The 27,736-nt window shown below is 33.1% G+C and overlaps 1 protein-coding gene across 7 annotated transcripts in view; it reads right to left on the bottom strand.

The window, feature by feature from the left end:
* FER (FER tyrosine kinase) overlaps window positions 1-27,736 on the bottom strand; it is a 462,877-nt gene that overhangs the window by 196,071 nt on the left and 239,070 nt on the right. For all 7 annotated transcript variants that reach the window (XM_059916864.1, XM_059916866.1, XM_059916867.1 and 4 more), the window contains one exon: window positions 22,062-22,184. In XM_059916864.1, the coding sequence (XP_059772847.1) occupies window positions 22,062-22,184 (123 nt within the window). The remainder of the gene's footprint in view (window positions 1-22,061; window positions 22,185-27,736) is intronic.

Genomic DNA, 27,736 nt, shown 5'->3' with positions numbered 1-27,736 from the left:
CTCATCATTTTCTCCCTTATTTCTAGCCTTATAAAGATGTATTTTCCATTGGTCTCTTGATACTATTATCCACTTCGCCTCTTTCCACCACCAAAAATATTAACACTTTCAAAATATGGTATTAACTTACTTTCCATTATCCTTTCATCCATTTCTTTCATTCTCTCTTCATCTGCAATTTTTTGTCAAATCCCCTTCTCTTTTTGTTTTTTTCTTTGAATTATAAGTAGGCAGGTAGGATGCAGGTACATATACATATACACATGCATACCCCAATATTATAGCAAGTATCATCATAATTTTCTAAGCTGAAATACTGCTATGTATAAATCAAGACGTCATTCACAATACTTTTTACAAAATTTAAGTCTGGCACTTTGAAACTTATAAAATTACTTATCAACAATGCTTTTTACAATTTGATTACAATATTTATCTATACAAGCGGAATATAAATGAGAATTACCAGGTTTCAACAGGTTAGCAAAATCATACGTTTTTCTTCTAATATTGCTTGAGTTGACCGACCACTAAAAGATCTTAAAAGTATTAGCTTGGTTTCAGATTCATCAATATTTTATTTCATGCCTAAGCTAATTTTTTTAAAAATATTTTTTGGCTTTTACTGACATAGGTTAATGTTAAGAAGCAGCTTATTTTGTATGTTTCCAATAGAAAAAAATTAAGTGGATTGTATCTGTGGCATGGCCCAAATCACCTAATCAATTCTTGAAACGTATTTAGTCCCTAGTAAGTACAAGGCTCTACAGGGATACAAAATTATTATGATATACTCCTTAACCTTAGACTGATTAAAGGACAGTATGAATATTTGCAAATAACTAAATCAAACATTGGTGAGTAGAGTACAAATGATCTTGTTCAAATGAACAGAAATGTATTAAATGTCTACCTATATCATATTAAACTCCTTCATACTAATAGTTATGTATTCCCATGCTTATTCCACATGAAATTTTTATAATAGAAATACTACTAACATAATAATTACATTTGCATAATTGCTTCCTTGGACATTTTTCAAAGACTTATACTAATCATCAAGACACAAAGTGAGAGAAACAGCTGTATACAAGAAATTAAAAAATGTAAAAATCCTAATCTGATCAAGTAAAGAAAAATACACACTGTATGCAGCATCAGTTAAGTTGGTGATTTATCTTATTATCTCAGACCTTCTTTCTTTTAAAATTTAAGATTAGTGTATTGTTAGATATTTTAAATTGGTCACATTATCCTTATTAATTTTCTGTATGTTTTCTAACATCTGAAAGTCCCATCTCCAGAAGTTTATAAATATTAAATTCTATTTTCTCCTTTATTATCATTTGATTTTTATATGTAATTCTAACCAATTCTAAACATATAATATTGTGACAGTGACTAAATTGTTGCTTTACCAAACTGCTAACCAATTTATCTCACCGCCATTGATTGAGAGAAAATCCCCTTCCCAACTGATTTCTGACACATCCTTTATCGTATTTTCCCCACATACTTTCACATGAATAGTAATTTGTTACATCTGTGTGTTTCTAAGTGTAAGGAGAAGACACGAGCATAATACTCAATGCAATCTAACTAGGAAAAATGTAGAGAAATAACTACTGACTGGTATTCATTCACTCATTCATTCATTCACAATTCATGAGTTAAGAACAATTTCATCTCCCAGATATTTTTCTTCTATATTTTCAAATATGCTTAATCTTCATTCAAATTTTATGTTTTTCAAGACACTGATGAAAGAAATTGAAGTTGACACAGATGGAAAGATATACCATGTTCTTGGATTAGAACTATTAACATTGTTAAAATGACCATACTACCCAAGGCAATCTACAGACTCAATGCAATCCCTATCAAAATACCTATGGCATTTTTCACAGAACTAGAACAAATAATTTAAAAATGTGTCTGAAAACTCAAAAAACCCAATTGCCAAAACAGTCTTGAGAAAGAAGAACAGAGCTGGAAGAATCACACTACCTGACTTCAGACTATACTACAAAGCTACAGTCATCAAACCAGTATGGTACTGGCACAAAACAGACACATAGATCAATGGAACAAAATAGAGAGCCCAGAAATAAATCCACGCACTTTAGGTCAATTAATCTACAACAAAGGAGGCAATAATATACAATGGAGAAAAGAAAGTTTCTTCAATAAGTGGTGCTGGGAAAACTGGACAGCTACAGGAAAAAGAATGAACTTAGAACATTCTCTAACACCATATACAAAAATAAACTCAAAATGGATTAAAGACCTAACTGTAAGACTGGAAACCATAAAACTCCTAGAGGAAAACTTAGGCAGAACACTCTTTGACATAAATCATAGCAATATTCTTTTTATCTGTCTCTTAAAGCAAAGGAAATAAAAGCAAAAATAAACAAATGGGACCTAATCAAACTTAAAAGCTTTTTCATAGGAAAGAAAACCATCAGCAAAATGAAAAGACAACCTACTGAATGGGAGAAAATATTTGCAAAACATATGATTGACATGGGGTTAATATCCAAAATATATAAACAGCCCATATAATTCAACATCAAAAAACCAAGCAACCCAATCAAAAAATGGGCAGAAGACCTGAGTAGACATTTTTCCAAAGAGGACATTCAGATGGCCAACAGGCACTTGAAAAGATGTTCAACATCACTAATCAACGGGGAAATGCAAATCAAAACCACAATGAGATATCACCTCATACCTGTCAGAATGTCCACCATCAAAAAGAACACAAATAACAAATGTTGGTGAGGATGTGGAGAAAAGGAAACCCTCGTACACTGTTGGTGGGAATGTCAATTGGTGCAGCCTCTGTGGAAAACAGTATGGAGGTTTCTCAAAAAAAAAATAAAAACAGAACTACCATATGACCCAGCAATTCCACTCCTGGGTATATATATATGAAATAAATAAAAACAGTAATTCAAAAAGATACATGCACCCTGATGTTCGTAGCTGCATTATTTACAATTCTCAAGGTATGGAAGCAACCTAAGTATCCATCAACAGATAAATGAATAAAGAAGATGTGTATACTATACAATGGAATACTACTCAGCCATAAAAAAAGAATGAAATTTCATCATTTACAACAAGATGGATGGACTTGGAGGGTATTATGCTAAGTGAAATAAGTCAGACAGAAAAACAAATGCTGTATGATATCACTTACATGTGGAATCTAAAAGATACAACAAACTACTGAATATAACAAAAAAGAAACAAACACACAGATGTAGAGAAAAAACTCATGGTTACCAGTGGGGAGAGGCAAGCGGGGCAGGGGGGCAATATAGAGGTAGAGGATTAAGAGGCACAAACTATTAGGTATAAAATAAGCTACAAGGATATATTGTACAACACAGTGAATACAGCCAATATTTTATAATAACTATAAATGGAGTATAACCTTTAAAAAATTGTGAATCACTATATTGTACACCTGTAATTTATATGATATTGTAGGTCAACTATACTTCAATAAATATTTTCTTTTGAATTTTAAAAATAATTTTATTGGAGTCTAGGTTTTAAATATTTTTTATTGGAGTATAGCATACAATGTTGTGTTAGTTTTGGGTGTACAGCAAAGTGAATCAGTTATACATACACATATATCCACTCTTTCTTAGATTCTTTTCCCATATAGGCCATCACAGAGTACTGAGTAGAGCTCCCTGTGCTATACATAGGTCCTTATTAGTTATCTATTTTATATATAGTAGTGTGTATATGTCAACTCAATCTCCCAATTTATCCCTACCCCCCTTCTCCCTTGGCAACCATAATTTTGTTTTCTACATCTGTGACTCTATTTCTGTTTTGTAAATAAGTTCATTTGTACCATTCTTTTTTAGATTCCACATACAATATAAGCGATATCATATGATATTTGTCTTTCTCTGTCTGACGTACTTCACTCAGTATGATAATCTCTAGGTCCATCCGTGCTGCTGCAAATGACATTATTTCATTCTTTTTTCTGACGAATATTCCACTGTGTATATGTACCACATCTTCTTTATCCATTTCTCTGTTGATGGACATTTAATTTTATATTTTCCAGTCTTAGACCCTAAAGATACTTATACTTGTGCATATAATTACCTGGTTTAGGTGGGACATTTTATTCAACTTTTATATTTCTATCTCCTGAGTCATTTTTAACTTGACTAATTGAGTTGTTTCTGGAAATCTGGTGAGCATATTCCCAATTCCTTTTCCCACATGCCTCCAGATCTTTGCCTCCATTAATTTTAACTCTCCACAAAGAGAAGTTTAAGAGCTAAGAAAGATAAGATATAGGGCTCTAGGAAGTCTTTTAGGAGTTTTTCACATCCGCAGAAGTATTCAGAAAGTAGGGCAAGCAAAGGAGAAGACAGAAAAGTACCAGTAGGATGAGGTGGCCTAAGAGAACCTTCTTGAAAAATCGTGTAACATTCCATAGTACATGTTTCAAGAGAGTAGGCACTATGTCTCTTTCGTTTTCTACTGCATTGCCAGCACTAGCTGCACAGCAGGTGCTCAATAAATATTTCCTGATTGCATGAAAGAGACCAAGAGGGCAGAAAAAGGGAGAGAAAAGGTGATAGAGCAAAGGGGAAAAGAACATGTGAGTATATCTAAGTTAGCATGCCTTGAGTAGGGTTCTTGAGTTGTCTCACAATTCTATCCTTTTTTGGAAGAAGGACCTGGGTAGCACACTCTAACTGACCTAGAAGGACTTGCAACTTTTTAAACCACCATTTATCTCTTGCTCCTCTGTGACCTTAAATTCTGCTGATTCTCTTGCTCCTCTGTGACCTTGCTGCTATTAAAATTCTGAAGTGCCTAAAATCAAATTGTACTGACAGACTCCTGTTGAATAACTCTACTCTTCCCTCTGCTCTCATCCTAGGAGTTCCATATGGCTTAGAAATACCACTCATCTGCTTGATGTGTTGATGAAACTGCTAAGAATGATTGTCATGTCAAAAAATTCACTGTCATAAGATGACAAAAGTTAATTTACTACTTTGCATATATTTCATACCTAGAAGAATACTACGAATCAGCTGTCCAGATTTCTGCCAAAAAATCAACTCAATTTCAAAACATAATTAGACTTCAACTTGGTTTAGGCTGAAAGTACCAAGATGTTTTAAGGAAGCAGAGAGTAAAGTAAGAGAAGAGGGGTTTTGAGGAAGCAGAAAAGCGGTAAGATGGGGTGAATGTGTTATGTCATCGTCTATGTATACATCTTGGTCAGAGATGCTATCAGTCTTAAAATTTTGTGCTACTGACTCCTTCACCACAAATGCTGTGATGCTCAATTATCTCTAAAATTGTTACTGGTGCTGTACGTAATTCCACATTGCCATGGCATCTCATCAAGGTTAGAATCATTCAATCCACCAATTCATTCACTGAATACTGATTACTTACTAAGTGCTACGGGACACAATGGAACGTACCTTCAAGGGCCTTACTGTGTAGTGATATTATTGTATTAGTAGTATTAAATTACTACAAAACAACTACAAATTTTCCAAGCATGTGTTATCTCATTTGAGATAACAGAACCAATAAGGTAAGATTATCACCATTTTATAGGTAAGGAAATGAGGCTTAAACAGTGTCTTACTAGTACATGTATAATTACAAAAAAAAATGGAAAATGTTGAGGAGGAAATTTAAAATGTGTAGTGGGGTATCTGATACTGCCTGGAAGTCAAGGACATTTCTTGAAAAAATAATTTTTACAGTTTAGCTTTCTTGACCACTCTAAAATACGACTAACCAAACACAGGGTTAAAAATTATAATTAAGTAGATGAACTTTATCATTTTCTGTCTTAGAATCATTTCAGAATGATTACAGTGAATATACAGCTTATAATAAGAACATAAAAAAATATAGTGTTCATGCAGAATATCATTTTAGATATTTTTCTTCTGAATTCTGATTAGACTGTGAAAATCAATTTTGGAACATCAACTTCTCCAAAAAGCCGTAAAATAGGCATTTCTGCTTCACTGATTCTTGATCATTAGGATGCTTTAAGATGATTAAAGTTTAAAGAGGTCACTGTTTATACCTCAAATAATTACCAGCCTATTACCTGATAAATGTGATTTCTTCTCTCATTTCCAAAGGTAGAATACACATACTTTTATTTCAAATTCCTCCTATATTCTCCCTGTCTAAATTACAAACATAAGGTAATTAAGAGAATTTATAGGTTCAAGATAGCTCTTTTTTTCCATCTGAAATAGTGGTGCTCAAACTTTAGGGAGCATCAGAATCACCTAAGTGACTTGTTAAAACAGAGAGCCAGGCCCCACTCTAGAGTTTCTGATTCTGTAGATCTGGAGTGAGGCCAGAAAATCTGCATTTCTAACAAGTTCCCAGGTAATGTTGATGCTATGATCCAGGGAATGTACTTTCAAAACCACATGTCTAGGAGGTGAACCTTAGGGAGATCTACAACTAAAAGTGGAAAGTACTGACATTTCCTAAATTAACTCAATTTCACTGGTCCTTCATTAGCATCATTGATGGTTGTAATGAGAACAATCACACAAAACTCAGCGTACTGACTACAAACATGGAATTACAGTCACTGTCCTCTCTATACCACTTGGAAAGGCAACGTAGCGTAGTGTTTAAGAGCAAATACTCTGAAGGCAAATTGCTTGGGTTGGAATCCAAGGTCTGCTATACTTCTACTTAATAGCTAAGTATTCTTGAGAAAATTACTTAACTTATGTGCCTCAATTTCCTTACCTACAAAAGTGGGAAAATAATACCACCTCAAAGGGTTTTTCTGATATTTAAATGAGGAAAGCACGTACACCAACGTCTGACTTAGAGTATACAAAAGTGTTTATTAAGTAAAAGCTCGTTTCCTCAATAAAGACTTTCTCTCAGATTTCAGAACTATGAATATCTGTTCTCCTGAGCAACTTCCTTTTTTTCTACTTTTGTTGTTTATTAACACACAACTGAATTTCCGGCCTATATTCACTTGGAAGAATGCCTCATAAACATTTCTATATAACAATTATTCCCTGATTGAACATGTTATTGTACTTTTTTCTCTTCACTCCAGTGTCATCATCACCTCATTTTTAGTCTGTTTTATAAAACATATCTTTGTAAGAGTCTCCAAATCCTTTACTGGAATGAAATATGATATATATAAATCAATAAGCCAATAAATATTATAGCTCTGACTTTTTTATGTTTACCACAATTATTAAACAATGGAAGTAAACTAAAACAAACTAAGCTTCAATTATGAACAAAAAAATGACTTCAGCTATTTTTTAGTGCCTTTGACAAATCATGAAGTATATGCTATCCTATCCACGTACTTCAAATGATGACCCAAATCCCTTCTAGAAGACCTTCTCTCAAAAACCCCACCCAATAAGTCATTATTTTGCCCTTTTAAGAAACATACATTCAGTTTTCACTAAAATTTGAACAAATAGCAAGAGACTTTATTAGGGTGCATGTTTGTGCAACTAAACATGTGAGGCCAGCGTTCACTTGTTTCTTTTGCTTCTTCGTACCATTCAGTAAGAGACCCAGTGGGGATATTTAATGACCACTTGAGGACTATGGGAATCTGGTGACAATAATAAATATGTTCAACTTGGGTATTTGGAAATTCACATTTTCTTATTGGTCCAAACCCTCAAGCACAATTTTTTCACTGTGACTTTTAAGTATATCCTATGTTCTTGCCAAAATGCCTAAATAATCAACCGATTTCAAATACATTAGTTCTTGACATGGGAATCTGGGATGAAGTTTCACACTTTCATATACTTCAGGTGAAACAGCATTAGAGAAATAGTATTAAATAGTATTTTGCTTGAATGGTTTCTACTAGACACAGGAATTGGAATAATTAAAGAATTGATCAAAACAGGACATACTATCTTTCATGGCCACTTAGTCAACATAGCAAAATTAGCCTGTCGTATGAATTATTTTTTTACCAGTAATGGAGAGAAGTAATATTGCATAATATCCAGTGTTAACAGAATTGGGTTTATTTTATACCACAGTTAATGATATACTTAGATAGGAAAGAGATATTTCAATATGAATTACTTTTTAAAATAATTTTTTAAAGTCATGTCTTTCTCTTCACTCAAAGTAATACTGTATAACATTTCTTGAACTCTTGGATTTGACTTAATATATAATATGTGACTTAATATATATATGTGAAATACATCTTAATATATAAATGTGAAATATATAACCTATAACCTTCAAACACTGACTTTCTAAATTCTTAATTTTCCAGTTATTGTTCCACTTTTCCATTTTAATAACTTTGACTTCCAGGTATTTCTCCACTATTGTCTTAGGTTATTAAATGAGAGAACTCACCATCACAATATACCTAGTTTCTTTTCTATTTTCAGAATGAATTCAGTATAACTCATTATTTCAATCTATTACACACACAGTGATATAGTGTTTCCCCTGTCTTTTGTCCTATATTGCAAGCATATCTGTTTAATACATCTAGGTCAAACTTATATTTCTGTAATAGGAACCTAAGGGATATTAAGGAAGTTCGCACTATTATGAAAAAGATGACCAGTATCCAGATATCTTGATTTTTTTAAAGCTTCCAAAGCTTAATGGATAATACATTTTCCCAAGCCTATGGATATTAGACTTTCCAACCTAGTTAGCCATAATTTCATTGCATACTATATGATAATATGTGATATTTTTAAAGTACTTGAGAGTTAACAAAGTGCTTTCATAACCGTGCCTTTACAACAACACTGTGAAGTAGGTACAGAAAAATAAATTGGGTCTCAAAGAGATCATGTGTATTGTCTAAAGTCTTATACAAAAAACAATCCAGTGAAGATACATTTGGTGGAGGAGGTCAACCTGAATCAGCCTTTGAACAGCCTTTCTTGCCTACTCAACTACAGGAAATAATTGGGGGAAACCTCTAACTCCAAACTAGAATTTTTAAGGGGTTAATAAGGGAATACAACTTGCCATCAACCAAATCAGTGACTTGGGCTTCTCCAAAATATCTAAGAAAATACTTTGATTCACAAGATCTTTGGTAGCTGGGAATAATTTGCACACTCTTAACAGCTTGGAAATTTACTCCATTATCTAAGAATATGCCCTGAAAGGATGATACACATAAAAAAATCATTGAATCACTGAACAATAACTGTTTGCTTAATTATTGGTAGTGGTATAACATTTCCAAATTAGTAATCCCTACAATTCTCCCAGTCTGGATCTTTTCTAGTTTCATTGCCCCTTTCTTGAAGGTGGCTACTAGAATTATAGTCTAAGTCATCTAGGTGCTACCATAGGCACTGAACAAATACCAGACTATCACCCATTTTATTAATTATAACATTTTCATTAATGCCCAGAAGTTTTTGGACAGCTTGTACACAGCTGCATCTATGAGTTCATGTTACCCTATGTTTTTTAAATTATTCTTTCAACTCATATCTATTTAGCACCTTTTGTGTGCCACCATTAAACCAGGCTCAAGGAAGACAAAAGTGAATTAATACAGTCCATGACTTCACAGATCCACAACTTGAAGTAAACAAAAATTAAAATAATTTTAATACTATGAAATAAGTGATATAATTATGGTTTGTGCAGAATTCTGTGGAAGTACAGGGAAAGGAGAATCTAATTTGAACTGGTGGGGTTAAGAAAGACTTTAGACAGGAAATGACACACAAAATATTACATCCCAGGAAAAGACAGCAGCATTACAGAGATCGAAAATTGTGAAACAGCAGATCCCATTCTGAGAAGTGAAAGGGATTTTGGCAAGCTGCAACTTCAGACATGTGAACGACTGGTGGGAAAAACAACTGGAAAGGCTGAAAGGAGCTAGATGGCAAAAGGTCCTTGAATGCTAGAATGCTTCAACCTGAGCAACAGGAAACAAAGATTCCTTAAGAGTATTTGAAGCATCTCCCAGACCTGATCAGTTACTTACTACGTAGACATCCCAGACATCTAAGCCTGGCAGTAGGGCAAATGATTAGCAAGCATGAGAAGCAAGGGACTCTTTACAATTGTCTTTGGACCCATTTCGATGTTGGCCTCAGCTGAGGTAGCAGCAGCAAGGAGCAATACAAGAGGTAACAGACTGGAAAGCCATTTATGAGGCAAAAGTTTCAGGAATTCATGACTCATTAACTGTGAAGACTGAGGATTATATGAATATTCCCAATATTTTTTTATATCTTACATGCCTAAATGGATGGTGTTAACAAAACCAAGACTGAGAAACAGGGCCACGGGGGGAATGAAGGAAAGAATCAGCATGAGTTCATGTTTGTATATGTTGACTTTGAGGTTCTATATTCTTATATATGCATTCCAAAGGGACAGCAAAAGGAAAGGGACAAAAAGAGGCAAGGAAGAAGGGCTAAATTAGGCAGATGAACAAGGATCCAATTAGGGAAAATCCTGAATGGACTAATAACCCTGCATTGATTCACAAAAGCAAAAAAAAGAATCATAGATTTTTTTTTAACATCTTTATTGGAGTATAATTGTTTTACATTGTTGTGTTAATTGTTGCTGTATAACAAAGTGAATCAGCTATATGTATACATATATCCTCATATCCCCTCCCTCTTGCGTCTCCCTCGCACCCTCCCTGTCCCACCCCTCTAGGTGGTCACAAAGCACCGAGCTGATCTCCCTGTGCTATGTGGCTGCTTCCCACTAGCTATCTATTTTACATTTGGTAGTGTATATATGTCAATGCCACTCTCTCACTTCGTCCCAGCTTACCCTTCCCCCTCCCCGTGTCCTCAAGTCCATTCTCTACATCTGCATCTTTATTTCTGTCCTGCCCCTAGGTTCTTCAGAACCTTTTTTTTTTTTTTAAGATTCCATATATATGTGTCAGCATACGGTATTTGTTTTTCTCTTTCTGACTTACTTCACTCTGTACGACAGACTCTAGGTCCATCCACTATGCTCTGTCAGGCCCTTCACCCATACACCCTCAGTCATCCTTCACAATTCTTGGAAGCCTTCCTTGAACCATCAAGGTAAGATGCCCTTCTTATGTCCTCTAAAAGACCATATTTCCTCTAGAATAGGATTTATCACCTCAATCAGTACCTAATTTCTATTATAAAATAGGCACTCAATACATATTTACTGAATGCTAATTAAAGAGACAGAGGCATGCTTAAAACCTGTGAATTCCTAGAAAATTTTGACCTATTTACTTCAGATGAACACTGATGACCTTCCCGAAACCCTACATTCAAGACTGCAAGGAGTGAAGGAGTCTTTTAGAAGTTATTCCTAGAGAAGAATTTAAAAACTCTATTAACTCTCTCACAGTTCATTGCTATGGACATTAAAAAATGATTCTCATGGTCTCCAACTGAAGTGATTTGATTCCAAGGGCAAAAAAAGATATAGATTTATTACTTAAAAGCGATCATAGCACTACTAGAAAGTATAAGTAAAATCATACCTCTTGAGTTCACCATTACAAAATATTTCTAATAATAAAACCATAAAACAGTAAGGGCCATGATTTGAACATGGAGGTCTTCATGTTCAGAAGAAATTATAACTGATCTTTGTTGCTCTTGAGTCTATTTCTCATTAAATAGTTATCAATCAAGATCCAAGGATGTCCACGAGATTATAATTTCCCATTATGGGTATTTCTGTTATTAGACCTTATTTTTTGGTATAATTTTCATGCATGCCAGTTGTTATATAAAGAGCAGAAATAAAACCTTAAAGTTTCATTTTCTTTAAGGCTTATATATGAATGAGGCTTTTCATTTTAAAAAATCACTTGAAGATATCTTTTTAATGTCCTTGGTCTTTCTAATTTAAATCCTATTATTTCAGTGTCATTAGAATTCTTAGCATGCATATTTAGTCTCTGTAAAGTAGCATGTGGGACAAATCTTTTGTGGCACAATTAAATTGTCCCCCTCAAGGACAACATAGCAGAAGGTGAGCACTAATTTAGTTAATATGGTAAAGAAAGATAAATGGTTCTTTTAAAAAGTGAAAACAAGCACTGCCAATTCTTGTATTTCATTTTCACTTTTGAAGTGGGTTAAAACAGGACAATAATGTGCATATAAGAAATATTAAATATTACATAAGATTGCTTCACCATTTAAAAGTTAATATCAGAGAGAAATCTCAACAAGGTGTCAAATGAATTTTATGGAACCAATCATAGTTCATAGTAGTATAAAATACTTATAAACTGAATGAGAGCATCAGAAATATTTCCTATCTGTACTTAAAAGTATTTATGAAGTTTGCAAGAGCAACGTAACTACATGAAAAAGTAACTTCTAATATAAAGCAATAAAAGAAGGAAATGAAAATATGACAAAAAAGCTATTATACTAAAAGAACTGAAATGGAGTGTGTCATTTCCAAAGAGATCCCATTCATAAATCTAAACCATGCTCCACTTTGGAAACAGTAAAAGCTAACATTTTAATATTATTCTAAAAACAGAGTATTAAGATCTTTAAGTTATAAATCTTTTTCAAATATTATATCAAGCATTTATTAAATATCCAGATTTTCTCAAAAATAATGACAAATATTTAGTGAATTATGCATTATACACTGTGAGATACATAAAGAATGAGTAAAACTATCCTTCTTGCTCTCAAGGAGCTTATCGAATGGGGATGTCAAACTACAAAATGAACAATAACAGCAGACAATAAAGTAAGTACCCTAACTACTGCAAAGTTAGATGTGAGCCCAGAGGAAGAGGATGTTTTTTATGGAATACTCCATGAACATCTATATTAAATAAAGTTGACCATAATAAAATGGAAATTACACATCATCATCAGAGGTTTTCTACCTCAGAAGTTTCTGTGGGCTGCAGGCTGTAGAGGCAGAGATAGGAGAGTAGTAATAAGGATAAGGGGTTGTGTGACTTATGAGACTAAACCAGCATGGAAGCAACAGATCCCTCTTCTCTCTCTGCCATATTCAACTTCTTATCAACTCACCTCACTCACCCCTTACCACCTCTCATGTGTCCCTCCTATTCTACTGACCACTTCTCTCCTGGCTTGAATGATAGAAGAACCAACATTAAGAACACTCTGTTGGAATGCCTTTGTCTTTTAGTTGGTAGAGACTTTGTTGTTTTCCAGATCTCACTAACTTAAATCCATTGTACTCTGGGGTTTTTAGAACATCAAATATGTCCTCAATGTCTAAGTTCAAGATTTGGAAAGTAAGACAGTAAAAGAGATGGTAAACCTCCATTAAATTATCCAGAAAAGGTAATTTATAAAATTAAAAAAACTCAATTATTGGCAACATATTGTGGACTTTTTTTTTCCCATAAGGGCAATATGAATGAAAACAACACTTCAACAAAACCTCATTCCATGTTAGGGTTTTTTCACTCTGTGTGAAAAACTTAGCTAAATGTTAAATTGTTCAGGTATATAATTAAGAGAGAGATTTGTAAGTGTCATAGGTGTGATCTTTTGGTTAAACTTTTGATCTCTTGTTTAAACTTTTTACTGTATTTAATGCTAATTTTATTACTATTTTGATCATAAATCTGGATCCTAGAACTTTACTATTCTGTTCAGCAAAAATTGAAAGTAGACAAAAAATTCCAATGGAGAATGTTCTTCATTAAGTTGTATAAAATACAACTTAATATTATGCCCTTGGCTATTATTAAAGGACACTAAAAGCAACAACCTATGAAATCTGTCCTTAAACTTTTGCAGAAATGTTGTTAAGGACACTGTTATATCTAAAATCCCAAGACAGAAATTTCCTTTAGAAGTTATTGGTAGTAAAACTTCACTTTAAACAAATTAATAACCTTCCTCCTCTCTAATCATGAAACTAGTTAACTTTTCCTACAATGGCTTACAGCTAAATTTCAAGCTCAACGTGGAAACTATTATAGGTCTTTAGGAAACTGCATTTTGTATTTTATTTACTGTTGTTAAATTTTCACTATCAATTATTTTTCCATGGTATTGATAATTTGTTCCTATTTATGTTTTAATATTATTCACTGAAATATAATTTGGATATGGCTACACAAGTTCTCTGTGAAACACATTAAAATCAAAATTGATTTCTTTCTGTTTTTTAAATGTGCCGATAAATACCTTAACTTCTACAAGCAATTAAAAGGCTGGATAGGCTTCAGTAATTCAGTGAGGTATGAGCTATCACCAACTACACTTTAGATGTGCTTAGTTCACATCCAACCCTTGCTTGTAAACCTTCAATGAAATGGCATTTTCCCTAGATAAATCCTAATCGTGGTATTCAAGGCTCTCAAAAATCTGGCTTTAACCTAAACTTTTCAGATTCCTCATCTTTTAAATCGTCTGCTTCTGTCAAGGCAACTGATCTTGCCTTCCTTAAAACAAGTCTCAGAATTTCCCAAGTTTTAGATTACTTCCTTACTATAACTCCAAATAATTTCCCTAGTCTTTCTGCCTAGTCTCAAGACCTACTTCAAGTCTATCTTTCTCTATGAATCATTCCTAGGCCATATGTTTTTCTAAATTCACTTATCACTACTTTAAAAATCCTTTATATAAGTATTTTTCAAACTGAGGTTCATAAAATCAACTCTTTGGATGCAGACTTTAAAGAAATATAATAGAGTGCATCACATTAAGAAACATGAAAAGTTGTTTTGTAAAATTTGTCTCAGTTATAAACACACATACATACCAACGTTTCCAATTTTGTGTGTCCTGGGTCTCAATATAAAATGCAATTTCTTTCTATGCATTGTGGAAAAAAAAGTTTTGGAAACACTGCTTTATAGTGTTCTATTAAATATTATCATATAATATGGTTTTAGAAAATTTTTAACATTACAAAAATAATATGTTCAATGAAAAAAAAATTTAAACTACACTTAAGCCAAAAAAAATACTTTTTTTAAATTTAACTTTTGAAGGGGTAATACACTCACAGTGTTTTTTAAAAGTGAAAAATATCAAATTTAGACTCTAAAAAGTTTCCCTTAACACCTCTATTGCCATTTCAACCTCCTCCTAAAACATGTAACCCCTGTTATACATCAACATCGTTATTAGTTTGAGTATATAAAATTTCTTTATCATATAGAAGCAAATTCAGACATATAATCTTATACTCACATACGTTTTATATAAAAGATAACATAATATATACTCTGTTTTTTAGCTTAATTCCTTTTATTAGCAATATATCTTGGAACTCTCTCCAACCAGTACATAGATGCTTTCTCATTCATGGTATTCCATTGGATGAGGTACCATAACTGATGTAACTAGACTCCTGTTAATGAACATTTAATTATTTCCACTCTCCTGATATTACAAACAATGCTGCAGTGAATAACCTTATACTGATATCATTTCATATATACACAAATATAAGTAAAGGATAAATTGTAGAAGTGTTATTGCTAAGTCAAAGGTATATATGTTTTATAATTTTTATAGATTCTGCCACATTGCCTTCTACAGAGGTTTTTCTAATTTATACCCCCATTGCCAAATTACCTAAGGGTCTTTATCTGCACATCTTTGCCAAGCAAGTGAATTATTAAACTGTGAGTTTATGCCAGTCTGATAGGTAAAAAAATCTCATTATAGCTTTAATTTTCCTTTATTCTACTGAGTAATGTAATCATCTGTCATATTTTAAAAGCCATTTGTATTTTTATTTTTTGAACTATCCACTCATGCCCATTGCCAATTTTGCTATTTGATTGTCTTTATTAATTTCTAGAGGCTCTTTATATATTAAAGAGATTAGCCCCTTGTGGTATGGGTTTTCTTGAATAGATTAGCAAGTATTTTAATTTTCTGTTGATCTCTTAAAAAGCAGTTATTATATATATTTTGTTTTCCCTTTTTCTAATTCATTCTTTTATGCTTTTACCTTTGTTAATTTCTTTCTTCTGCTTTCCTTTTATTTAACTGTGGATTTTTCTCCTAATTTTTTGAGTTGGATGCTTAACTCATTTATTTCATTCTTTTTGTTTTGTCGATGTTAAGTTTTTAAGGCTCTGAATTTACCTCCAAGGGCAGTTTCATCCACATCACTTAAGCTATATATAAAACTTTATTTTCCCCACACATGTCCTGCATTCATTGATGCAAGCAAGGAATATAGAAATTTAGGGTAAATTCCTCCCTTTCAACAGGTATTTTTGCTGGAGCTTGGTAAGATCTACAGCAACTTGGTTCTTTGATCACGTCTTTTCTTAACTTTGTGCTACACAACTTCTGCCCAATCTAAGGTGCTTTTGGCTACCTAAACATGTACTTTTAAGCCTGTGGATAATATACAGCTCCTAGTTTCATGAAAAATGCAGTTTATAGATTTTGTATTTTGTTGTTGTTGTTCTTTTGTTATTGTTCTATGGTTTCCAGCAGGGAACAAGGAAAAAATGTTAAGTTATGCAACCCTGTTCATACCAGAGATCCTCTTATATATTTTCTTGTATATGTCTACATTTCCCAGGGTCCATACATATATAGAAGATTTTGTAAATACTTTAAAATGATGATATGATACACATCGGGCAATGTTTGTGCTGTAAATACCAAATCCTATCTTTCAATCTGCGTTAAAAAAATTCCAATGACTTTTCTTTTAACCACTTGGGCGTCATCTGCCTACTCCTGTCATCCTTTATCTATTTATAGGATGGATAAGAAGAATATTCATATCTACCAAAAAACTTGGCTCTTCAGACTAAAAATATTATGATATTTAAGAAAGTCTGAGGAAGACTTATGCATGAAATACCTTTGAGAGATCACATAAGAAGAAACATTAGCGGTCTCCAAGGTCCATTAATTTTTTGAGTCCAACATTGCTCCTCCTCACAATATCTGCTGGTAAATTTTGAGATAAAAAACTGAAAGACAGTCTATGTGTTTTATGTTCTATAACAAGGTTCTTTTATTTTATTAAATGGAACAAGCCTAAAATCCAAGTTTAATTTGACTTCCCAAACCATGCTAAATGAAGGCTAAACATTCAAATACTTTCTGTATTTCCCTTAGCACAACATGCTATTATAGTTCTTGTTAGACTAAGTTTCATATGGGATGGGATCATAACTGTCAAGTTCACTGTTACGTACTGCTAGAACACCGAAATACAGAAAAAAATTGTTCTTGAACTACTGACGTTACTAAGACTATAGATTATAATTTATGCTAGCTGGGGTTGTAGTAAAAAGATGATGAACAGAACAGAATCATTTTCAGGTCACGACTCTGAAATTTACGAGAAATGTGGTTTAGGTTAATTACAATCTCCGAGTTTCCTCACCTAATAATGGGGATAATAATAATACTCAGTTCACAGTTGTTGAAAATATTTTTAAAATAATAGAAGTGGAGTGTTATCAACAGACTATACACTCAATAAATGTATTTTTTTCTTCCTTCACAATTTAAAAACTTCAAAATTTGCCTTCTGTTCTGATATATTTGTCCTGTAAAAGAAGTTTTTAAACAGGAAAGTATATGGTATTTTACAGTTTCCAAAATCCACAGAGAAAATTTGACTTTTCCTGAGTTACCTCCTTTTATAAAAAACCAGTAATCTGGTAAGTATTGGAAGAAGTAACTATATTACTCAAGTATAAAGTAAAATGAATAGTCTTTAAGTGATCTGAAACTTTAAAAAAATGAATAGAGTACCTAAATCAAAAGTCAAGCTCTCCTCTCATAAACTGTTCTTTGTTTGCATGTGTTTGATCAAGAATGCTGTTATCAGGAACCTGTCACCTTATGACAAGTTAGTTTCAGTCACAGAAAGATTTACTCTCCTTGCAAAAATCTGTTTCTAATATTCTGGCATGCTATACCAAATTCTGATCAAAAAGCCACAATTACTTGATTTAAGCTGGCAGGCAAGTTATTTGTCTAAGGTTCAACTTAGCAACTCACTCCTAACTTGCCTGAATTTAATCATGAACTTTAACTTCCATTCAGAAAGAAAAAAATTTTTAAACAGCTAAATCTGAAGAAATATTAAACTTAACAAAGACAAACTTTCAAGGCACCATTTAAATGTTAAAGTTGAACTAGATGTCTTCCTTACCTATATCTTACAAAGTCCTATATTTTACCTAAAATCCCAGCTCTGTCACCTGCTATTACTGTTTAATAATTTACCTTTTACAGAGACCTATATTGCTATGTTAAAGACTTATTCAATTTGACATTTTATGGAATCAAAGACTCTTCTTTTCCCTTAAACCCGCATCCATGTTCCTTAAAATATACATTTTTTTCTCTGAAGTCTCTAAGATCTAGACTCTACAATCTAGATAGATAATGGTTAAGAACACGGGCTCGAATCCCAGCTCTGCCTCTTAAGAGTTGTGTTATCTTGTGCAAATCATTTACCATTTAAGCTTCAGTTCCTGATTTATAATTGAATGGGGTTAATAACAATACTTACTTCATAGGAATATATACAGTTAATGCATATAAAAAGCTTGGAAGTACCTGGCTTCTAGGAATTGGTCAGTAAATTAAATTCTTCAACAAATATTTACTGAACACCTACTAGGGGCTAGCACTGTTCTAGGTACTGGAGATATAGTTGCACTGATTATTAAATGTAATTCTGGCTGTTATGGAACTTACATTTCTCTTGGGGGGAGACAGACAACTAAAAATACATCATACAATATAATGTCAGGTAAACATAACCATAACAAAGAGAAATTAAGAAGAGGGGAACATAAGGAGGTAAGGTGTTATTTCACACATGGTAGTCAGAAAAGGCCTCTCTGATGAAATGACATTTGAACAGAGACTGAACTAAATAAAGAACAGGCCCTGTGCATCCCAAAGTGTTTCCTAATTATAAAGATGATGATTATGAGTGATCAGTAACCCGTGTACAACATGACCTTCACTCCCATATCTTTACACAGGCTTCGGGAGATAGTGTAGGAGAAATCAGCCAGTGGAGGGTGGGCATGAGTGGGTAGGGCACTCATTAGCTTTATTATCATGAGAAAGTTAAATACTTTCTCTAATTTAGATTGCCTAGTTTCCTTTACCTCTGGAGATAAGAAAGAGACTACCTTGGCTACCGTGTCCTCTAGTTAGGCATATGATGTTGTACATACATTCTCATGGGTAAGAGAGAAATAAATGGAAAGAGAGAAGTAAGTTACTATAAACAGAAATTAAATTGAGACCAAAATAGCATTCTTTATGTAGGCTAAAAATGAAGTCTGGCAAGATGGAAATTAGATGTTTTACAGCACATTATATGGTCAAAGACATTAACTTCTTACACAAATTAAATCAAGAAAGAGATTCCAGTTATAAGAGTACAAATACTTCCCAAAGGAAGATAATAACAGATAATACCACCATAAAAAAATCCATATCAATTTGTTCTCCACTCATAATTGAAAATTATCTACTTTCACAACCTCTGCTTTGTGATTTTCTTTTAAAAGTGTGATATGATTCCTTAAATCAAATGCATAACAATATTTACCACACACTGAGATAATTACTTGAATATTTCAAATATCAGTACTTTAGATCAGGTTAATAGTCAGCTAGATTAACTTCAAATTTCTACCTCATAAAACAATCATATGTAGCCCCTTAATCCTCTATAGCTTTCAGTTTAGTTATTTTCATAGATAGTGCTATAAAATGATGGGATATTCAGCTCCACAGCCAGTGCTGGAGGTTTGGAAGAAAGAGAATAATTGGCTATGTAACAGTCCAGAGAATCTACTCCATTTATCTAGGCTCGTTTCATGGAAAATTTTATATTATGAGGGATATAGCTTTATTTGCAATTATATGTTCGTACCCAAGCCCAGATGAGCATTTTTATTTGCCTCTTTTATGGCTTTGATCTCTCAATTTAGACCTGGCTAAGCAAGGAGACAATGCAAATATTAGGTTGGCTTGTGAAATGAGACGTCACTATCTCTGAAAACTCGGGTGTATCTCATTAACCTAACACGGTAAAAAGTATCTTCACTGCAGTGAACTTTACTTCATATCGGGATATACTGGAATTGAGTTCATACTTTCACATGTACAATTAAGTATACAAAACTCCTGTCACTTAAAGTGCTGGAGGAAGGGCAGTGGTGAAGAGATGTCAAAGGACCCCCAGATTTATGGTTTGAGCAGCTGGGTATTTGGTGGTACCACTTATTAAAAAGGAAGAACAGGGCTTCCCTGGTGGCACAGTGGTTAAGAATCTGCCTTCCAATGCAGGGGACACAGGTTCAAGCCCTGGTCCGGGGAGATCCCACATGCCGCAGAGCAACTAAGCCCGTGAGCCACAACTACTGAGCCTGCTCTCTAGAGCCTGCGAGCCACAACTACTGAAGCCTGCGTGCCTAGAGCCCGTGCTCCGCAACAAGAGAAGCCACCGTAATGAGAAGCCCGCACACCGCAATGAAGAGGAGCCCCTGCTTGCTGCAACTAGAGAAAGCCCATGCGCAGCACCACAGACCCAATGCAGCCAAAAATAAATAAATAAAATAAATAAATTAAAAAAAAAAAAAAAAAGGAAGAACAAATTTTGTACTTAAAAGTGATAAACTCAGTTTTAGGTGAAAAGTAGAAAATTTTTAGATGTGGGAAAGATATATATCTGAGCTGGAAATATAAATTTGCAAGTCACTGATGTATTAATAGTAAATGAAGCTATGAGAATAGAGGACCTTAACTAAAAAAAAGAACTCAGAATTCTGTAAAACAACAGCAGTTATTCGTTGATGAAAGAGAAAACATTAATAGACCGTTTTTTTTTTTTTTTACTGGAGATAAAATATGACAACCTGTTCCAGACTAAAGGAGAATTTTTATAGGGTTTCTTTGCAATTAAATGTAAAAAAAAGTGACCGGAAAAATATGAACAAAGAATGAGCCCATCTCATAATTCTAGAAAATTATGCAAGAAGGACAATTCCTTAGCCACAGAATTAATATTTAGCAACTGACTGTTAAAATCTTCTGTGAGCAGAATGTTAAAACTCAGCCCCTCAATAAAGACTGAGTAATATAACACAAGTACAAACACAGACACTATGTTCCAGACTAACAAAGGGAAATATAACCATTGTTTTTTAAGTTTTAAATTTTAAAAGTTTTTTAAATTTTAGGTGAATTTGGATTATATACTAGCATTCTTGGGAATAACACTTGCTTCATATTAAAAGTCATCCCTAGATATGTAAACCTCAAATCAGCAAATATTAACCTACCAGCTTTTATGACTTTCCTATTTCTACACTGTTCTTCATATGAGACGGGCCCCAAAGGAAAGGGACTTTTGTTGACCCCAACCCAATTCCTGGAACATTAAAAGTGCTCAGAAGTTACGCCAGCTCCATTGTTCCTCCCAGGTCAGGCCCCACAGGTTTTACCTTAAAAACACAAACCTGCCTCATACCCATTCCCTACCTCGCAAATCTCTTAAAGCTCATGAAAAGCAATCTGTTCTGTGGTATATCTTAGAGGTAAAAATGACCTAGAACAATCTCTTGCCCAGCTACCTGGTTGTACATAGTGAAGTTATGATTTACTGCCTTTGTGAAGAGTAGTGTAGTTTTAAAAAATTCCAGTGTCTTATAATATATTGTAACCTTAACACCCAAAATTAAAATTCTAATTTACTCTTGATTGCTGGACATTTTCTTTGACTTCTACATCTCAGAATCTTTTATAAACTGAGCCTTTAAAGTCTGAACCTTATAGTGTGAAGGAAGGCCTCAAGTCTTTCAAGAAAAACTGGGAAGGAAAAAGAAAAACAGGCCATTTGCAAACACTGAATAAAAAGGTAACCCATCTCCCATCTTAATAAAACCAAGGAAGTTCCATGTTTCGACTATATTTGTTTCCAAACTTCTATAAATAATCTAAGAACTTTATTTACTGTGGGAAATAACTCACGAAGCAGTCTCAAAAAAAAAAAATGTGAATATATGCACCTACCTTAGGAATAGGATTCAGCAGAACTACACCTGATTTCTTAGTGATGACCTGTTTTGTTGTATAGTGATGGTCTATAAGTTGAGGGATATTTGAAAACCCAGTGCCTTCAAAACGATACATGTTCTGGAGAAAGGACAATAAAGTAGAATAAATATGAAGACATTGCTTTAGCAACATTACATTCATCAACAAAGTTCCACTTAAGAAAAACTATTATTGCACAACAATGTGAAAATACTTAACACTACTGAACTATTATACACTTAAAAATGGTTATGATGGTAAAAATAAAAATAAATAAAATTCCAACATGCTAAAAAAATTTACCTTTGCATCAAGAAATTAATTTGCATAATGACTAAATATAATTCAGATTGTTAAAAAATAAAAAAGAAGAAAAAAATAAAAAGAAAAACTTACAGACCTGGAATGCATTTTGCTAAAATAATAACCAAAGGAAATAAAGCACAGGATACATTTAAGTTAAGGAACAAGAAATATGTGTATATATGTTTGCTTATATGTTCCATTTGATAAAATTTTCAAGATCAAAAATAGTGTCAAAAGGTTGAGGAAGTATATCCAATATAATAATAAGTATTTTAAGAATACCTCTGATGATCATTTATTTCCCTTTTATCAATACAGTATTGATTGGTTTTTCTACACTGGGGTTATTCATGTATTATTCTTTTACCAAAACCACACAGACATTCACATTCACTTACATTTGATAAAGAAATAAAATGCAGCAGACACAAAACTGCATATATCAGCATAGTCAAATCGCAGCACTTTTTGATTTCAAAACATCAAGTTAGTAACATTTTCCCAAACTCTGTCAAGACCCCTTTTCTCTGTCTTCATATTTCAAACAGGCATGTAGGTCAGTAATCATAGGGATGAATTGATGGCAATAAATTTAGCAAAGAAAAAATATCTTATTGGGCCTATTTTTCATTGCAAAAAGCATTACAATACAGTGTGATGTAATAAAGGCTTCCATTTGATTGTTCACAAAGAATTCACCTGTACATATATGGGTGATGTGTACAAATACAGATACAAACATGCTCCATTTTAAGAAAACGCTATGCTAAGAAATAAGAAATTTCAAAACTCTCTGAATTTGGATACTATTTACATTACTGGAAGATTATTTTCCCAGTTAAAGGATAAAAAACGCAAAGTTCCTTTTCCATAATATAAAATTAGATTCAATTTCCCAGAATCTAATTTATATACAACTTTTTAAATGAATATTTCCATTTCGTCAAGTGAGGAACAAACATGCATTAGCTTACTTTAACACTTAACTATATAGTTCAACTCAAGGCAGTTTGTGTTAGGGTCAATTCAAGGCAGTTGTTAATAAACTGACTAAAAAATTGTTGCATACAACAGCCAGACCTGCTATGATATATTAGTAAAGATACTTAAGAATATCTCACACTAAGGACAGTAGTCTATTGCTAGATGTGCAATGCACTGAGCAAGTTCTCTCAATGCCTCAGTTTATTTCAAAACAGAAATAATATTTGGACGTCCTCACAGAAAAAGTGTGAGGCCTAAACAAGTATTAACATGCAAACCACTGCTTAGTATACAGTACATGGTACATACTCAATTATTAAGTCATCATACCAATAATAAACCTTGGATTACAAAAATAATTCCAAATCTGGATATATGATAAGAAACATTTTCAAAGGACACTTAAAAGTGTAAATTACATGTTCTCAAGGAATAATGATTATCTGTAAATAACCAAATATCCTAGAAGGCATTCTTATATGAAAATAAGACATGAAGAAAGGTAAAATGTTATAGATGTGTAACATGTAGTAATAACAGTAATATCTGAACCAAATATATGGTCTTGTATACTTGAAAGTTCCTGAGAGTAGATATTAAGCATTCCCACAAAAAAAAAAAAAAAAAAGAGTTAATTACATGGGATGATGGATGTGTTAATTCCCTTGATCTTGGCAATCATTCTACAATGTGTACCAAATCATCATGCTGTACACTTTAAATATATACAATTAAATTTGCTTAGTATTCCTCAGTGAAGTGTGTGTGTGTATATATATATATACACACACACACATACACACACACACACACACACACACACACACACACACACTGTTTCTCCCTTTGTCTTTCTTCAGTCTCTTAATAAAGAGCCAGGAAATCCTGTTATAACAGACCATTCCATTATTTTGCACAAAATTTTTACCTCCCTCAGAATAAAAGCCTAAGTCTTTACCATGGTCTTTAGGGCTCTCTAATCTGTCCTCTATCATCTCTCTCACCTCATCTCTTACCAAATCCCCCATCCCACCTCACTCCCCTCCAGCCACACTCATTTCCTTCTTGTTTTATAAACACACTACACACATTCCCTCCTCAGGGAGTTTACACTTGCTGCTTGAAATAGTTCCTTGGATGGCCGTTTGGGTAATGGCTCCCTTACTTCCTTCTAGTCTTTCAACAAATGTCACCTTTTCAGTGAGGTCTACTCAGGCCATCCAATATCCATTTCTCACCCCAACTAAATTTCTCACCTCCTTTTCCTTACTAAATTTTTCTCCTTAGAATTTATCACTATCTAACATCACATATATTTTACTTATGTATCTTGTTTATTGCCTATCTCCTCCTCTAGAATATAAGCTCCTGAGATGATAAATTTTTATCTTTGTTTTGTTCATCAGAGTATCCCTCTGGTCAAGAACAGTGCTTGGCATATATTGCCTGGATAAATAAACGTGTGTGAAATAAATGAAATGCAATGCATCTAAAATGACTATAAAGTTAAAGTAAGACAACTTAACATAGAAATGAATACTGGAAAGTTCACACACCCACACAAACTCAAGATGCCCTGTAGAATGTTTAATAAAAAGTAAGTAATGAGATGAAGTTCACACAGAATGAAAATTTTAAATCAGCCACTAGTGTCATAAGGCCTTATATAAATTTCTAATATACCCCTTATAACTAGAGAAATAGAGAATAAAATAATAGGAATTTTCAGTTTCCCTTTCTTAAGAACATATCTAGTTTTTAATCTAAAGGTAGTTTTCTGCCATTGACACAGTAATTATGATGAACTAATACAGTAATACAAGCAGCAGTACTTCCTTCAAGGGCTAAAATGAGAAACTGATTCCTAGCAAGTATTTGTTTAAAACAATTCCTCTGACATCAGTGAAGTTCTGAGTCCTAACACAGTGCAAAACCAATTAACTCACTTCCTTAAAGATGAAGATAATGTAATGAATCTAAAAATGATACTATGGCTGTTTGCTTATAAAGTTCACCTAAGCAACTAAGGTCAAGAATAATACATTCACGGAACCCTCATGCACTGTTGGTGGGAATGTAAATTGGTGCAGCCACTATGGAAAAAAGTTTGCAGTTTCCTCAAAAAACTAAAAAGAGAACTACCATATGATCCAGCAATTCAACTTCTTGGTATTTTTCTGAAGAAAATAAAAACACTAATTAGAAAAGATACATGCACCCCTATGTTTATTACAGCATTATTTACAATAACCAAGATATGGAAGAGACCTAAGTGTCCATCAATAGATGAAAGGGTAAAGAAGAATGGATAAAAAACAAGATACACACACAATACAATATTATTCAGCCATAAAAAAGAATGAAACCTTGCCATTTGCGACAACATGGATGGACTTAGAGGGTATCATGCTAAGTGAAATAAGTCAGAGAAAGACAAATATTATATGTGGAATCTAAAAAACAAAACAAACAAACATAACAAAATAGAAACAGACTCATAGATACAGAGAAGAAATTGGTGGTTGCCAGAGGGGAAGACGGTAGAGAGATGAAAGAAATAGGTAAGGGAGATTAAGAGGTACATATTTCTAGCTATACAACAAATAAGTCATGAGGATGTATTGTACAGGATAGGGAATATAGTCAATAATATTGTAATAACTTTGTATAGTGACAGATGGTAACGACTTATCATGGTGATCATTTTGTAGTGTACATACGTATCAAATTACTATGATGTACACCTGGAACAAATGTAATATTAGAAGTCAACTGTACTACAATTGAAAAGAAAAGAATACATTCACCAAAAATGTTGAGGACTTGTTTCTTGATACATTCAAAATTCTGAATATTACATTTGACTTTGTACAAATTTGTGTAAATTTCTTATAGCTCAGATGACCTGAGGTTGGGTTCACATACAGAGAATTCTTTTTAAAGTTTTTCTATATGGCTTTACTAATAATGTGACAGAGAGAATCCATATTAACTTTCAAATAAGAGATTTCTCTTTGGAGCTACTAATGATCTCTTCTGTGAATTCCAAAAGAAGCAATAAAAAATAGTAGTAAAAAATAAATTTCTACAAATTCCTACAAAGATCATTTTGTTGATAGTCATTTGTATTACATTTTCAAAAACCAGGTAATATATCATTAAAAAATAAGAAGTATAAATTAAAAGTATGCTATGAATCAATCTTTGTAAAATAAGAATTACATAGTTGCACATAATTAAAATATATTTTTAAGATCTCAAAGAATATACAGTGAGCCTGTAAGGGGGTATTAACTGTGAAGCACATGTTCCGTGATACATATTTCTGAATTTTTACTAAGAGTATGCATTATTTTTGTTTTTAAAACATTCACTATACCTAGAATTCATTCCTGATTTATCACTGTGCTACTTAAGAATCAATCATGCATATAGATGAAAAACGATAAAAAGTAGAATCAGATTTTGTTGCTACACATATTTCCAGAGGACTATTATTATGCAAGGAAGTCAGACAGAACACAATAAGCACACAAAAATGAGAAGGGTATTCAATGAATGTGTAATTTGAAATATTATGCCTGAGTAGATCTCCTGAAAAACCATCAAGGATAAGCATGCATAAGAAAAAAACAAAAAGGAAAGAGGGAAAATCATTTCTGAAAGAGGCCAAGATGAATAAGCTGAATTAAAAACAAAAGGCTAGAACACTCCTTTTTTGGGTAGTACCCAACAATAAAAATGTAAAACATAAATTTTAGCTTTCTCAAATAAAAAAAGCACATTGACTAGTTATATTACTATTTAAACCAGTAAACAGGAAGGATTGTTGGGGAATCTGAGGAATAAAATTAATAAGATTTTGGTAAGGCTTCTCCTAGTTAACTTTTATTCATTCTTCAGATGGTTGTCTCAAACGTAACTTCCTTAAGTTTTCCAGTTAAAAGTGTTCATAGCACTGTGTATCTTTACAGCACTTAATAGAGTTTATAATTACATATATTGTGTGTGATTTACAAATGACCATGAGCCTCCCCACTAGACTGTAAGATCCACCATTATATCTCTGGGTCTTAAAAGTACTCACTCAATTAGTATTTCCTGGAAACTAATTAATAAGGTTTTGGAATGGCTTTGCTTTATTGTTAAGAAGGAAGTCTCCTAAGTCCCTGATTGTGTGTCTGGGGCACAGAAAATGATATCTTATGCTGATTCATTTTAACTTCAAGGAACGTATTGCCTTCTCTTGAATCTTTGAATGGCTGGAGTAAAACAGTTAAAATAATCTTAAGTGTACAAGGATAAGAACACAAACTTGGAATTGTCATACAAACAAGTTTTGGGTCTGTATATACTTTCAC

Source organism: Balaenoptera ricei, chromosome 3, assembly GCF_028023285.1.
Source record: "Balaenoptera ricei isolate mBalRic1 chromosome 3, mBalRic1.hap2, whole genome shotgun sequence".
Lineage (NCBI taxonomy): Eukaryota > Metazoa > Chordata > Mammalia > Artiodactyla > Balaenopteridae > Balaenoptera > Balaenoptera ricei.
Note: the sequence above shows the minus strand (reverse complement) of the source record. Positions and strands in the feature narration are given on the sequence as shown.